The sequence below is a fragment of the Cryptomeria japonica genome, chromosome 9 (genome assembly GCF_030272615.1).
Source record: "Cryptomeria japonica chromosome 9, Sugi_1.0, whole genome shotgun sequence".
NCBI classification, from domain to species: domain Eukaryota; kingdom Viridiplantae; phylum Streptophyta; class Pinopsida; order Cupressales; family Cupressaceae; genus Cryptomeria; species Cryptomeria japonica.
Window position 1 is genome coordinate 620,335,635 of NC_081413.1, and position 15,188 is coordinate 620,350,822.

At 37.1% G+C, this 15,188-nt stretch overlaps 1 protein-coding gene across 3 annotated transcripts; it reads left to right on the forward strand.

Moving 5' to 3' along the window:
* The first annotated feature begins 759 nt into the window (after nt 1–759).
* LOC131063703 (probable serine/threonine-protein kinase PBL10) lies at nt 760–4,592 on the forward strand. 3 transcript variants are annotated; one of them, XM_057997595.2, is made up of 6 exons: nt 760–1,351; nt 2,242–2,585; nt 2,771–2,906; nt 3,363–3,505; nt 3,624–3,747; nt 3,878–4,012. In XM_057997595.2, the coding sequence occupies exons 1-6, from the start codon at nt 1,285–1,287 to the stop codon at nt 3,907–3,909; spliced, it is 846 nt and encodes a 281-aa protein (XP_057853578.2). In that variant the 5' UTR covers nt 760–1,284; the 3' UTR covers nt 3,910–4,012. The 3 variants fall into 3 exon arrangements, with proteins under 3 accessions (XP_057853578.2, XP_057853575.2, XP_057853577.2); XM_057997592.2 differs by having other exon boundaries at nt 767–1,351; nt 3,923–4,592; XM_057997594.2 differs by having other exon boundaries at nt 769–1,351; nt 2,245–2,585; nt 3,923–4,592.
* The last annotated feature ends 10,596 nt before the right edge of the window (nt 4,593–15,188 follow it).

Sequence of the window (15,188 nt, forward strand, 5' to 3'; positions counted from 1 at the left end):
CTAATAGGTATTTGGTTCATTTAAGTTTCATATAAGTTATATTTTATATAAAAATATTTTAATATAATATTAATTATAAATGATATTTTTTTATTCAACAACTAGGGATTTTTAGATTAAGTTTTGGACGAATCTTTAAAAAGTCATTTTTTTGACACTTCGCACTAGACGTATTATTTTGACGACTTGCATGATGAGTCACGCGTTCAAACCTTAGTTGTAGATAGTTAAGTGTCCATATTACATTTCTAAAAAAACGGAGGTCTTACGATATTCAATGTGACGACTACATGTTGACGAAGTTAGCCCTAACGACTACTGATCCCTTTCCCCTAAATTGAACCATGGAGATACTTTGAGATAAAAAAAAAACTGAAAAAAAAAGAAAAAAGAAAAAAAAAAAAGGCACTGATCTTATTTATTTTAAGATACCTAGAAGAGACGTGTTCTCTAACATCTCCAAAAATACAAAGAAGTTATCGCCCTCGCTAAAGGTCAAGTCAAAAAGGACACTTGATTTCCTTGAAAAGCGTGTTGGAGAATATATAAAGTACATTCTAAATTTAATAATCAATCTTGAATGTAAGTTAGCTTGCTTGTTTAACTCAAGTAAATGCGCCTCCCAATGAAGATTTGAAAGCATAATATAAAGTTAAATCTTACCATTGGGTAAAAGCCCAATTAATTGTTTATAGGATAATTGAGAAAAACCAGGCCTTTTGGAAGGGGGGCCAAGGCTTTGAAAAATGATCCCTAATAGAACAAGAGCATTCCCATGTCTCTCGTGTATGTTTAAAAAAAATTGCGACACTTTTTTTGACTCGAATATCATACCAAGTATCATTGAGGACTGGTTGAAATGCCACCTGGAACTTAGGAAGTCTTTGATGGAACCAGTCAATGGAGTAAAAGTAAAATTCAATGGAAGGACCTTTGAATTCATATGATGAAAAAAAAAACTGAAATGGGTCCTTGCAATCAAATATCACTAATAGAATTTGGCCTAAGAGGACTGCAGGAGCCTTGAAAGAATCAAAAACTATGGTGGGAGGAAAAATAAGTTTTTGGTAGTCAAAATATATTGGGATTCGGTCTTCTGCACAACCCATCTCATATTTTACTGTTTTGTTGCTCAAATTGATTAGTACAATGAATGCTCAGACATGCATTTGGCATTAGCTGGATTAATATTGCTGTAAATTCCTGTAATCCAGTTGAAACAAATTGTGAAACTTGAAACGGCAATCAAGGATGTGGGTCTGAAGATTCCTGCCGCTTGACTCCATGGGCAATTGTTTTGGAGCTGCTCTGAGAGCTGAGGTTTCAACTCAACTTAGCCCATCACCATCTGGTAAGTGTAACCTGAAATTTCAGCATCCTTTTTTTATGGTAGTTTTATATGAATTCAGCTTTCTAGTATGCCCATTTGACTGATCTGCAAAGATATTTCAAGTAGAAAAATCTACATCAAAATTTGTGAATTGGTTCGAAATGTTTTCTTTTAGGCTTACATCATTATTATTTTTTGTAGAAGATAGGCTTATTAAGTGTTAGAACAATAGTTTCTAAGGCATTTCTGTAGTAGTATAGGATGTCCACATTGCACAAGGATGATGAATGGGTTTGGTACTGTAGAATGGAAGATGTAGATGAATTTGACAGGTTATGGGGATGAATGGGTAGCAATTTTCAAGCGCTGGTCTCATAAATCCCATACTGTCATCTAGCTTGTACAGAAACCTTAATACCCAATGGTGTAAAAATGTTACCCAGGGTATCTATATAGCAGATTTTTTGGGGCGATCCTTGTTTTATTCAAGGCATTATTTAGAGGCTTGAGATGCTCTTGAAAGGGATGCCTTTTATGTTATTATTAAGGTGAAACAGGTGGTACCAAAAGCCCTGCCAACTCTTCAAGCCTATGTCAAGCTGGGCAAATCATCTTTTGGGGCATGCAGAAATGAGACTGTTGAGTTTTTAGTTTTATCATTAACTGGGCTGGGGTGATCTCTTAACATTATGTGTATTCCACGGACTGCGGAATAATTTTCCTGCAGATTAGCTTTTTACTCGGATACCCTTAATAAGCATGGGTTAGGATTTGAACCCTGAGTCTGACTGTTAAATTCAAAAAAGTCAACTTTTCTATGTTCATTTATATTTTAACTTGATTTTCTTTGTGATCACATCCCAGTAGATCTTTTCTAATCTGCTTATGTATGTTTGTATTGTGATGTTTAGCAGGAAACTCAAAGTTTACGAGTAAAGATGTTAAATCCTCCAATAATTCTACTCAAAGCATGTCGTCTCTCAGTTATAGGACAGATAGCAGTAACTTGTCAAATCCTTTGTCCGAAGGTCAAATTCTGCCCTCAGCTAATCTGAAGTCCTTCACCTTTAATGAACTTAAGAGTGCCACAAGGAACTTTCGGCCAGATCATCTTTTAGGAGAAGGAGGGTTTGGCTGTGTTTTTAAGGGATGGATTGATCAACAAGGTTTCATGGCAAGCAAACCAGGTGTGGGCATGGTTATTGCTGTGAAGAAACTGAACCAAGAAAGTTTGCAAGGTCATAAGGAATGGTTGGTAAGTGCTTGTTCGAAGTGGATCTTTACAACATAATTGTCTTTCTCAATCCTCACCTATTTTTAACTTTTTTAAAATTATGGCAATTTTTTAGTTCAAGGTACATCAGCAAATTCACTTTTTAAAGCCTGAAAAATGAAATGCTATATGAGGGCATGACTTGTTTTGGTTTGCCATGTGAATAGACAGAAGTGAATTATCTGGGTCAACTTTACCACCCTAATCTTGTGAAGCTAACTGGATACTGTGCTGAAGATGATCATCGCCTATTGGTTTATGAGTTTATGTCAAAAGGGAGTTTGGAGAATCACCTATTTAGAAGTGAGTACTTCCCTGTCTGTGAAAATGCTGCCATCTTGACACATGTTGTCCGTGATGGCATCAAAACTGCTACCATATCCATTTGAATTTGCAAATGCCAAAAACACATATATTCATTTCTATGATTTGTCAGTTGTCAGTTTTGATCTTTTGGTTTCTTTTACCAGCTCAAACAAACAGAAGGGACTAGTTTCTGCCTTGCCTTGAGTTTGGTCATAGTTGGCATGTCCTAATTTGATTCCTAGACTATTATTTCAGAGTTTACTAAGGCTTATGATAATTAATTCTTGATTTTTAAGAACTGCACAATTACATAAACATGTTAGGTTAAATTCTCACAGTTTCATTTGCAGGAACAACTCATTTTAGGGTTGTTCCTGAGATATTACTGGACTGACTTGTTGATGTTAATGATCTGGACCTTATCATGTTTCTGGTTTTTTATGTTTTTTGCAGGAGGCTCTAACTACCAACCAGTTTCTTGGGATATAAGGATAAAAATAGCCACTGGAGCTGCCAAGGGGCTTGCTTTTCTCCATAATGCAGAAAAGCAAGTAATATATCGTGATTTCAAGACATCAAACATCCTTCTTGATTCAGTATGTTGACTCTCACACACAGTATTGTAGCTGGAGTACTGCTTTCAATTGATTCCATTTAATCTTACCTTGAATATTTTGTTAGTTAAGTCTGTGCTTGATTTTGCGACTTCTGCAGCATTATAATGCCAAACTTTCAGACTTTGGCCTAGCCAAGGATGGTCCAACTGGTGATAAAACACATGTCTCTACAAGGGTCATGGGGACTTATGGTTATGCTGCTCCTGAATATGTGGCAACAGGTGATTGGATATTCAATTTATTGGGCAGTCATTTAGCTAATATTACTTAGTATGGATAGTTTATCAAATGTGATATAGGAAGTAGTTTATCGTTCTGTCTGTTTCTAATATATTTCTTGTGCTTAATCAGAAGCATTTCTCGTAACGCTTTTCAATGAATGATATATGCTGACAGGCCACTTGACAGCAAAGAGTGATGTTTACAGCTATGGTGTTGTTTTACTGGAAATGCTATCTGGTCGACGGGCTTTAGATAAGAACCGTGCTCCTGGTGAGCAAAATCTAGTAGAATGGGCAAAGCCTTATCTGAATGATAAGCACAAATTGTTTCGTGTTATAGACACTAGATTGAATGGTCAATATTCAATGAAGAGTGCCAAAACAGTTTCAATGGTTGCTTATCAGTGTCTTTGTACAGAAGCAAAATTCAGGCCTACTATGACTGATGTGGTTGAAACACTAGAAGAGTTGCAGGATGCCAAAGATACAGCAAGGAATTTAGATATTGAACAATTTGGAAAGAGACAATCATTTACCGATGCAAACAGGCACACTAATGGCCAACCTAAGATTAAGAACATGATGTATCCTTCCTCTAGTTTCCCAAGACCTGGTGGTTACTCACATTATTTATATCAGCGGTCCCTAAAGGCAACATAATGTAAGCATAGCAACAGAGTGTGGATATCATGCAAACTGTAACGGGTTTGCAATTTTCACTTCTTCTGTTTTAGGGAGTTGATGTCTCTAGATAGTAGCTTGGTTCTTCTCTTCCCCGTGTATTTTCAAGATTTGATTGAGCTTATGCAACATTAATAAATACAGCTGCTAACTGATTAAATTAATGTTGCATAATTTTTATATTAGTAGTACCTTGGATTAAGAATTGTTCTACATTTTTTTGTTACTAATAGTTATTAACTGATATTATGTGGCTGGCACTATACGGAAGCTTCTAATATCCCCTTGAAACCATGATAAGTTTTAGGATTTAGAGGGATATTGGTGTATCGTGATTTAACCAGTTTTCATGATTTGTTCAACTGATTTTCAGTTATGTATCGTGATTTAACCAGTTTTCATGATTTGTTCAACTGATTTTCAGTTATCTTAAAAATTTTGTACTGCCATTTTGCATTTAAAAATATAAATTCTTTCAGATGGTTTTACATATATGAAGTGATTGGAAATTTGATCAGAGAAAACTAAACATACAGATTCAGGAAGAAGCTAACTACTGATAGATTGCAGCTTAAGAACCACACAGAACAAATCAACATGCAGTAGCTTCATCTCTGCGTATTGACTCCACTCCTTGAATGTTTAGGTGACAAGCAATCAAATCTTTTTTCCTAAGCAATCAGCAGCTTCTTTTGATTTTTTTTTCACAACTGTTAACTTTAAAGAGAGTTCATCAACCCATTCAAGCATGAGATTGCCTTTGGTGTCTACGCGGCACTTTTGCTGAAGAGGTTCAAATTCAAAGTAACAATCATTACATATTTAGGTTTCAAATTCATCCACTAAATTTGTTGGTATTTTGAAGGCATTTTGCCTGGATTGTGTACTGGCAGTATCCAGACATACATTTTTCAGAATGACTAGCTACTCTGCAGAGAACTCTCACCACCGTCTTTCAACTGAAGGTTTCTCCCATAACACTTAATGGAATCAATCCAATTAGTTATGTTGGAATTGTGATCTTATTTTTCATCTCTCTATAGCCCCTTTCCATATAAGATGCAGCTGAGTGCCACCTGGCCTATTCTTCACCTCTGGCTTGATATCTCCATGGATGAATTCATCATTTTTGATACCCAAGTCTCCACTTGTTCTCATGCTATGCCTCTTCACTGTTATGTCTTGCATGGAGATGCTTTTGCAGTAGTAAAAGAGAAAGGATAAAGAACTTTTGCAAAGGAAAGATGTCAAGCTTTACAGAATCTGTTTTATGGCTTTATTGCAACCAAAATTCAAACCTTGTCATAGTAATAGCTGCCATGGAGACTTTAGTGACAGATCAAAGCACAAGATAGGTACATGTCAAATATTGAGGGCCACAGACAAGTCACCTCCATACCAAGTAATGATGACATGTGGTAAATCTAAAAATACCTAAATGCTCTGTATCAATCCATAATGATAGATAAAATCTAGAATGGGGATTATTGACAACTGGGGAATAAGAATAATTATCTCTGAGTGTTTATTGTATTCATAAAAATAAAACACGTCATTTTTTAATTGATTTAAATTTTAAAGTTATAGAATTTTAGCATCCATCCAAGATCTATAAAACCAAAGATTGTATGTGACATGCTAAGTTATTACTACCTCTGAGAATCTCTCTTTAAACTAAATCTTGCAAAGGTTTTAAATGAACTTCAATGATCACTTATAGGATTGACATCGGCTTATTTTTACAGGTCCAACTCTTTATCTGCTAAATAATCTGCAGCTTCAATTTTTTTTTTTCACCAAAACAGCAAGCAAATATAATTTGCATCAAGCTTTACTGTAAAGAAACTGCTTCTTCTGATGGAAATACAAACATTACATTGCACAGATTTCTTTCCTTTAATAATAATCAGTCTTCATCAACGTTAAAGCACTTAATATCTATATCAAGGGTACTTTTCATTGAAAATATTAGTAAGTGGTTAGCACAAATTTCAGGGACGAAAGCTCTGAAATACATGCAGGTTGCTGTGTAATCAAACCCCCTCCTCCTGGTAGGCAAAGGTTGCCCTTAGAGGCTTACTGTAGATTCATCCTCACATGTGTATTTGAGGAATACATAAAATTAAGTTAGTTATGCCTGCCTACTCACTAGTATAAAATAATATTATTTATCTCATGGAATTTGCTTAATTTTGTGTTTTAATGAGCCAACATATGCAGCTCCAACTAGAGCTTGATGCCTGTAAAATAGTTGTGATTTATTTTTGATAAATACATCGAATAATCTGACTGGTACGTTATGTTGGGTGTGTGTAGAACATGCACATTAACGCAGTTCAGAGAAGAGAAAATTGCACCACAAGTGACAAAACAATAGTTGCCAATAAAACAGTTGTAAGGCAAACAAGCATGTCATGTTTGAACTGTTGTGAGGAGGAAAATGATGAATGCAGTCAAGGCATTGTCATGACTCACAAAAATCTTTATTTGGAATTTACAACTATCAATTGATAAAAGAATCAGTTGTTTGTGAGATGAATTACTTTTTGTGAACTCCATGTTGTGGAGATTCTGGACTGCAAGTTTGTTCTTTTAATTGATCTCTCCCATTCCTCGGAGTAGATAAGATTGATGCAGAGATATGCTTGTGCAAATACCGTGTCATAAAATATTTATGATGAAGATTTGTAGTGCATGTATTGGATATAAAATCTATTGATGTGAGCTCTGTGGCAACATTGCTAGTTATTAGATCTGCAAACTTGTCATGGTCCACAAATCTGAATCCTAAATGCCTGTTAAAATGCAAAAATATCTAGAGTGTACACATTCAGTTATGTATCTGTGCTACAGCCGTTTCATTTGGCAGTGTGTAAGGTGGTATAAGGAGATGAACTATGGTAAAGGGGCAATTGGGGATGGCAAATGTCTCTGAAGCTGCCAGCAGCTTCTGCAAGTGTAATAGCTGTAAAGAGTGTTACATGGAAACAAGCCAGTCTGAACTCGAGAGAGTCCAGCTGAACCAATGATCTACAGTCAGAAATGTGACAACATATGGAAACTCATGAACTTTGCAAACCCTAGCATTGCCTTATTTGTCACCATTGGCAAATATGGATGGATCTCTCTTTATTGATGACAGTATTGATGGTCCCAACATCCAAGAAGGTGAGCAGTAACGTTTGTGCACGAGAGATCACATATCTTGGTACAAAAAATGCTGTTTTGCTAATGCAAATGTAGTTACTAGTGGAAGATCAAAGGTTATTGCTTATACTAGGAGCACATAATAGAAATTCAAAGTGGCACACAATATTGAAATTAACTATATTGGAATTCTTTCCTAAAATAAATTGCTCGTGTAGAAATTACCTGTGAATTATCTTCCCTTTTACAGAAGGTTGAGACCTTAAGGAACTATGATGGAAGCCAAGACCAATAAGAATCAATACTTTTGAGATGAAGAGTGCAAGAAATTTTTGTTTCTCTTATGTGCCCTTAGTTTTGCAGGGAGACAAAATTGATATGCACAATGACAAGAAGACAAGCATAAATGAGCAGCAATGTCTTCACCATTAGTTGCCAATTGTAGCAGAAATAAATGCATTTTTCGACTCTAGGGGAAACTACCCTCCACTTCCAAAATGTGGGATTTCCAAATGTTGTGGTGGAGACAATTCTCATGGTGGCAAATTATGGTTGAGAGTTTGAAAGTGATATATGTAATTCATTGTCATTTATATTATACCATACTTGGATGGAGGGTAGGGGGATGGAGAGGAGGAGAGTGGGAACTGGGGTGTGGGTGGTGGGCAGAGTGTGTTTTAACTTTTAGAGGCTCATCCTTACATGCTAGGTTAGGAGTAGTTAGAATTGAGTTAGGTAAAAGAAGTAAAAACTGCAAAATGTTAACAAGATCCAATTGATGGGGTCACTGAATTAATCCTGGCCCAGCAAGAGAACTGTTTACACATTGATTAAGAATCAACCAAGATTGAAGATTTCATCTCTTCTAGTTGTTCACTTGCTCAAATAATGAAGCTGAATTGAAGGCTATCTTTCAAATGGAGATAACCCTTGAGATGGATATCGAGCACATTGAATTTGGGGGGATACTAGGAGATCACGGTAATGCTATGAACAGTGACTGCTGGAAGATATTAGTTTTCTTGGAGGATTCTGTTTCTTTAGTTAAAGCTTTACTCAAAATATATTTGCATACACTTTTATGGAAGAAAACAAAGTTGCATACTGTTGGATATGAAACCCAACGGTCACTTATTTTTCTCTCCAATTATCAGACTCTTGACAATTCTTCTTTGAAGGCTTATCTTTATATGGATAATGTGATCATGCTAATTATTATTGATAGCAGAAGCTGCTGCTGTATGTATGTACATAAAACAGATATAATAATAACAGAGTTTCCCCTGCTTCAAAGTGGACGTAGCCATATTGGTGAACCACTATAAATTTGTGTTTCTGTGTCGTGTCTAATTCTGTTTTATAAATTGTTTTATCTGCTCTTCTTATTTCAATGCATACTACCTTTCAAAAAGAATGGTGAGGCTGAATGCTCGGCAGATATGAACTCTTGTAAAGAGTTTTCCTATTGGAGCAGATTTCGGTTATGAGATGTTCTCAGAGATGGATAATGACTTGGTCCCTCTCATTTTCAATAGCTGATCATATGAACTTTGTACGGGCATTATCATTTATTCACTTAAATGTCTAATATCCTCTCCATTTGGTCTTGGTTCTCAAGAAATGATTATATCATCTTGAAATATTTGCTCTGAGTTTGTAGTTACTTCTTGTTATCCACATCTTCCACGGTAAATTTTCTTTGCCATTTTAACAGGGGATTAACATGGACCTATTTCTTGACAGTCATTTCAACCAGTCTGAAGATGCTATTGACATGACATCTCAATAGAGGCAGACAGGATGAGTTGATAATTTATTTAGCCTAACACCTGCTATAGCCCGAGTCTATAAGCGATCATGTAATCCATAAGCATAGTATGGTAGAATATAAATGTGTTAAAAGAGTGCATTGATCAACATTTCGTATAAGCGACATGCTAGTTGGACGTTTTCTAGGATTGCTAAAGGGGTTTAAAGACATGGGGACTGATCTGGTTTAGAACCCCAGTTCTTGGTGTTGAAACATTTCTTCTGCATGAGTTACCAATGCTTTTTGCAACCATTAAACTTTTTGACCTCTTTCATGTCTATTTTATGTATTGATCTACACTCCATTAATCAAATCATCTATGTTTCATATTATGTTTTTTGATACAATGATGTGATTATGTAATATATTATACTGGTTTGAACATTTATTGTTCTGGTTAATTTCACTTTAATTCTATAACCAATGCAAAAGTAATAGGGACTTGTAGAGGATGGAATTCGCTGCCAGGAACAAACCAACCTTCGCTCTACTTCACTTTACTGGTGCTAAAGGTGAGTCAGGGGATGTAAACTATAAAACTAAACAACTAACACTACATAGACCTCTGAAACGACCTCTGCTAAGTCTCTGTTCTCAGCACGAATGCATAGAACTGGGACATCAACGCAACACACTAATGTCTTGTACAGACAGAGTATAGAGATCGTATAGCGGACGTGGACGCAACAATGTAACTAAATTAATGATGCTGTGCTAAATAAAATGAAAAGGACGGAGTGCGAACAACTAAAAGAAGATGAAGAAAGATAAAAGAAGCTTACAACTGGTTCATGATTGAAGCCTCTAGCAAAGTGAACTCGTTCAGGCCTTGATCACAGACTTGCACATAGAGAAAAGGGAAAATGTCGAGGTTGTGTTAAGAGGTTTGCCTCAATCAAACCCCTGCATTGGTGTTTCCACCTTCATGGATGGCCAAGATAATAGCCACGAGTGAAAGGAAAATGATAAAGATGAAAGTAGATGGCTAAGACAATTGATATGCTAGATGGAAACAATAGATAGGCAAGCAAAGAAAGAGAAAAAGGAACTCCCCTTCAGCACTCCAGAAACTATCACACGGATGAACGGAGTTGAGTTCCAAGAGCTCTCCAAAGATTGTGATAATGGTGGATGCTAGAAAAAACCTGTGAGAGATGTAGAAAATGTGCCAAGAGGTTGACAAATTTGCCAAATGATCAAGAAGTCCCAAAAACCTCTCAAATGAGTGAGATATAGACTTCTAGGAAGAATCTCGACGTTGGTGGTCGTGGATAGAAGCATTGTGAACTCCTCTAGGTGCAAGTGTAATGCTCAAATGGTCACCTGAGAACTTTCATATTTGTAGGACGCTAACACAACACGTTAGTGTCCACGAGTCGATTGATTAGCATGGTCGAGAAGAGGACGAATTCTAAGTTGACAAGGCGATCCATGTGGACAAAAGGACAAGGGGACAAAGAATGACCCAATCGACCTAAAGCGAAGGTGGTCATGTGGTGTGAAATTGTACGGGCACAATTTACGATGTTAAATTTTGTCCCCACTTTAGTGAGCATATCATTGTCGAGAGATGCAAAGCTAAAGTAGAGAGATGTTACCGAAATTTGCAAGAGGGGAAGAAAAATTTGCCGATCGAACGAAGTTGTCCGTAGTGAGATAGATTTGAAATTGCATTAGATTTGCTAAGCTATTTCATCAAAAACACATCAACTGCAAACAAATGTGTTAGACAAAATTTGTGATAATAAGCGATAGACACGAAACAAACAAGATAGCGTAATAGAAATAGACCCTTCTTAATGGAGGAGAACCTCTATCATGAAAGATACAAGATAATATCGGTATGGGTAGCAAGTTGTGTTATGCTAGATAGCCATATGATAGGGCGACCATAGATTGATTTGATAAGCAATGGATTGGCCCCCACAAAAGGTGACAAGATAAATAAATCAAGTGGTTTAGCCTCGAGCAAGGTAAACAAGATAAATAGATCAAGCGGTTTGGCCCCCACCAAGGCAAACAAGATGCCAAGATAAACATATGCAAATGTAGATTATGCAGATATGATAGCCCCCCTTAGAATGGTATACGTGGAACACGTCATTCTAAGGGGAGAAGCGTTGTGGCGCGTCAACATAGCGAGATGTTTCCGTGGAATGCCATCTTCAGCGGATGACACATAAGACGCACAACATCGATTAAAATGCAAGGGCATAGGGGGGTCCGATTATTTGATGTCAGAACCCATAGTAGAAAGATAAAAGAAATAGTATAGCTGCAAATGGGTGTTTCATCATAATGCTAGACATGAAAACAACGATACAATAAATATTCGGGTCAACATGGAAGAAGGCCTAAATGCCCCCAATGCTTTACATCGTCCCCAAATGTTGAAAAGCAAGAGATGACAAAGAGAAGAAAAAGATAAACAAATAGAAGAAGTATGACAAAAAAAATCCCCTATATCTGAGCACGTACAGCATAACTCGGGTCCTCTAGGAGAGCACAACAGATAAAGATAGTCAACCTCCCGTTTCCAAGCACCAACTAAGTAATTTGGGTCCTCCAAGAGAGAACAAACATGTAAAGCAAGCATGGGGGAACACAATCATGCACACACGCTAATGCTACAAGATAAAAAAGTATGGTCCTAGAGGTTATCCCTTAGGAGATTATCGTCCTTCCAATCTAGATCATATGGAGAAGGAGGACAAGCTCGGAGAGGAACAACCATAAGGGCAACATTGAATGCCTCACCAGTAGTGAGAGCGAGGGATGATGTAGCTTCAACATATGTGTCCACAACCTCGAAAGCCACAAGAGTCAACAATCGTGTGAAAATCATAGGCAGCGTTGATATATCCTTCAAAGAGTCGAACAACCATGCCTCCGTAGAGGAAGTAGGTGACTCAGTTCGAGGAGGGGAGATAAGAGTTGGGCTGCTGGCCTCCGCAAGAGGGGTAGTAACAAACTTGGGAGAAGGCGGAGCCCTCTCAATAATGCAAATAGAAACAGGTAGAGAAATAGACACTAAAGCGAGCAAAGAGACAGGTGAAGAATAAACCTAAGTCGATTTGCATCGACGAAACTCTAGAACGAGGCCTTGCTCAAACTTGCATTTAGGTTGCGCAAGAGACACGGGTTGCTTGTCAACCGTAGTAGGTTGGAGGACCCTAGGAAAAATCTAATGAAGAAGCTGCTATGAAATAGAAGGATCAGTTAGAGCAACACTAGAAACCATCTGTGTGTGCAACATGTCCAATGACTACGACAACCGAGGCATCTCAGGCAACGAGGTGATGAGAGGTGGCTTCAAGGATAGTGCAATGAAGACCCGTACCCTTTTAGGGGGAGGTTCATGAGCTCCAGAAGTGACTAGTAACAACATCGAAGATGATGCAGAGATTGGAACACCCAAAGGAATAAGAATAGATGCTACAAGAACAAGTGTCGAAGGCACACCTTCAGACTGTAAAGCAACATCATTTTTTCGGGCCATCGACTATCGATGATGCTTATGATCATGTGCACACTGATTGTGATGAAGATAGGGACTAGGGGTTGAAGCTTGGGAAGAGTAAGGAGCATCATGCTCCATAGGAGAGGCCTTCAAAATTGTGTCGAGGACAGAAGGCCCTATTGATGGAACATGAGGTGCACCTAAGATAGGCACTACATTCACCACAACAGGCACCCTACCTCGCTTTGCTCAAAGAGCAACTGAAGGAATAGAGGGTGGTTGCACATGCTGTGAAGTAGGAGCAAGTGGTGATGAACGAGCACGAGGAGAATGCTTCCCCTTTTCATATTGAGTAGGACGAGGGATATCTGTGTGAGTGAAAATGTGGGCAAATAAAATGATAAAAAAATATTAAGCTAACAATCTAAGCAAAACACAAAACACTCAAGATAAAGGCGCTTAAGAATGAAAATTAGATTAAATAAAGAAGAAAACAATTAAAATACAAACCAATAACCCTTTGATTTGATGGTCCTTCGATTGGATGTGTGAACGATCTATGCTTCCGAGTGTTCTTGAATGTGCTCCATGATGGTTGGATATGCAAAAAACTAAGCTAAATTGGATGCAAAGTGTAATGGATGTGAGTAATTAAATTGGCATTATAACAATATGATAGCATGAAAGTGGATGAATTGTGAATAAAAAAGAGGGGGTTAAATAGCATTTGATGGAGATGGGGGGAGGCTTGAAAACGTGCCACTTGTCCCACTTGAGGATAAGTGGCAATGCAAAGAGTGACAAGTGTCCTTGAGAAGGACAAGTGTCATTGCAAGGAAGGACAAGTGTCATTGCAAGGAATGACAAGTGGAAGGTAAGCCACATGTCAATTTGGGAGAGAAACACCCAAATAAATGATTATTTTCCAAATATTTAGGAAATAGGAATGCGCACACAAGTGACAAGAGAGGTTGAAAGGATAGGGTTGGTTAGAAACCCAATGAGTGACAAGTGTCCTCTACAAGGGAAAGTGTCATTGCTCAAAATGACAAGTGTAACTAAAGACATATGTCTATTTGGGAGAGAAACACTTAAATAAATGATTCTTTTCTAAATATTTAGAAAATTAGGAATGTGCACACACGTGACAAGGGAGGTTGAAAGGATAGTGTTGGTTAGAAACTCAAGGAGTGACTAGTGCCCTTTAGAAGGGCAAGTGTGATTGCTCAAAATGACAAGTGTAACCAAAGACACATGTCTATTTGGGAAAGAAACACCCAAATAAATTATTCTTTTTTAAATATTTAGAAAATTAGGAATGTGCACTCATGTGATAAGGGTGGTTGAAAGGATAAGGTTAGTTAGGGGACCCGAGTTAGTTAGTGGGTTAGGTTAGAGGAAGGGTTAGATGGGGGTTAGAGTTAAGAGAAATGTGACTAAATTATCTATTTGAATTGTTTAAATTCAAATAAAAGGAGGAAAAAGGTGACATGAACTAAATAAAATAATTAAATTATTTTATTTAGTACAAGAAGGATAAAGGGGAATTAACTAACTAAAAGATTAATTAATTAATTGAACATGGCCTTATTAATTAAATTAATTTAGCCAGAAGGGATGTCATATTTAATTAAATAATATTGATTAATCAAATAATTCACAAAAGGGATGCAATAATCAATTAAATAATATTAATTATTTAATTAATATATGCGACCAAAAGGGATTCAATTTGATTAAATTAATTAATCAAATTTAAGTGTTTACTTTTTGCCCCTCTTTGCGGTGGCGCGAGAATAACGTCAGTGCAAAGAAAATGAGACACTGACGACTGGAAGAAGATAGGAGCAAAAAGATACCCCAGACAAGACTGATGACAAGTGACAAGGGTGACTACGAACGAAGGATGAGTTAGCAATGCCCCCTCAAGAGGGTGCATGGGAAATGGAGGACCGAGTGGTGTCTCAAAAGAAACAATGCCCCAATGGATAGGATGAAGTACAACACAAAATGAAGCCTAATGGAAAAAATAGATGGGAAAGTTGTGAATGTAGATTGAATGATATGCCTGGAATGGTCATTGAGCTTGAGTACCCTTGAAAATGGGTTAGCATGCAACAAGCACTTATTTTGATTTAGCATTGTATATGATGCATTAGGGTATGAGGAAGCAAGGTGATTTCATAACCAATGCATGAATTGACACATATAAACAGACACAAAAGGTTAGTCTAACACCACACAAAGTTACAAAGAACTATGCAGGAAATGATGCTAGAAAAACCACAAGTATAAGACATGCCCCAATGGAAAATGAGATAGTTGAGACCTAATGAGGGTACA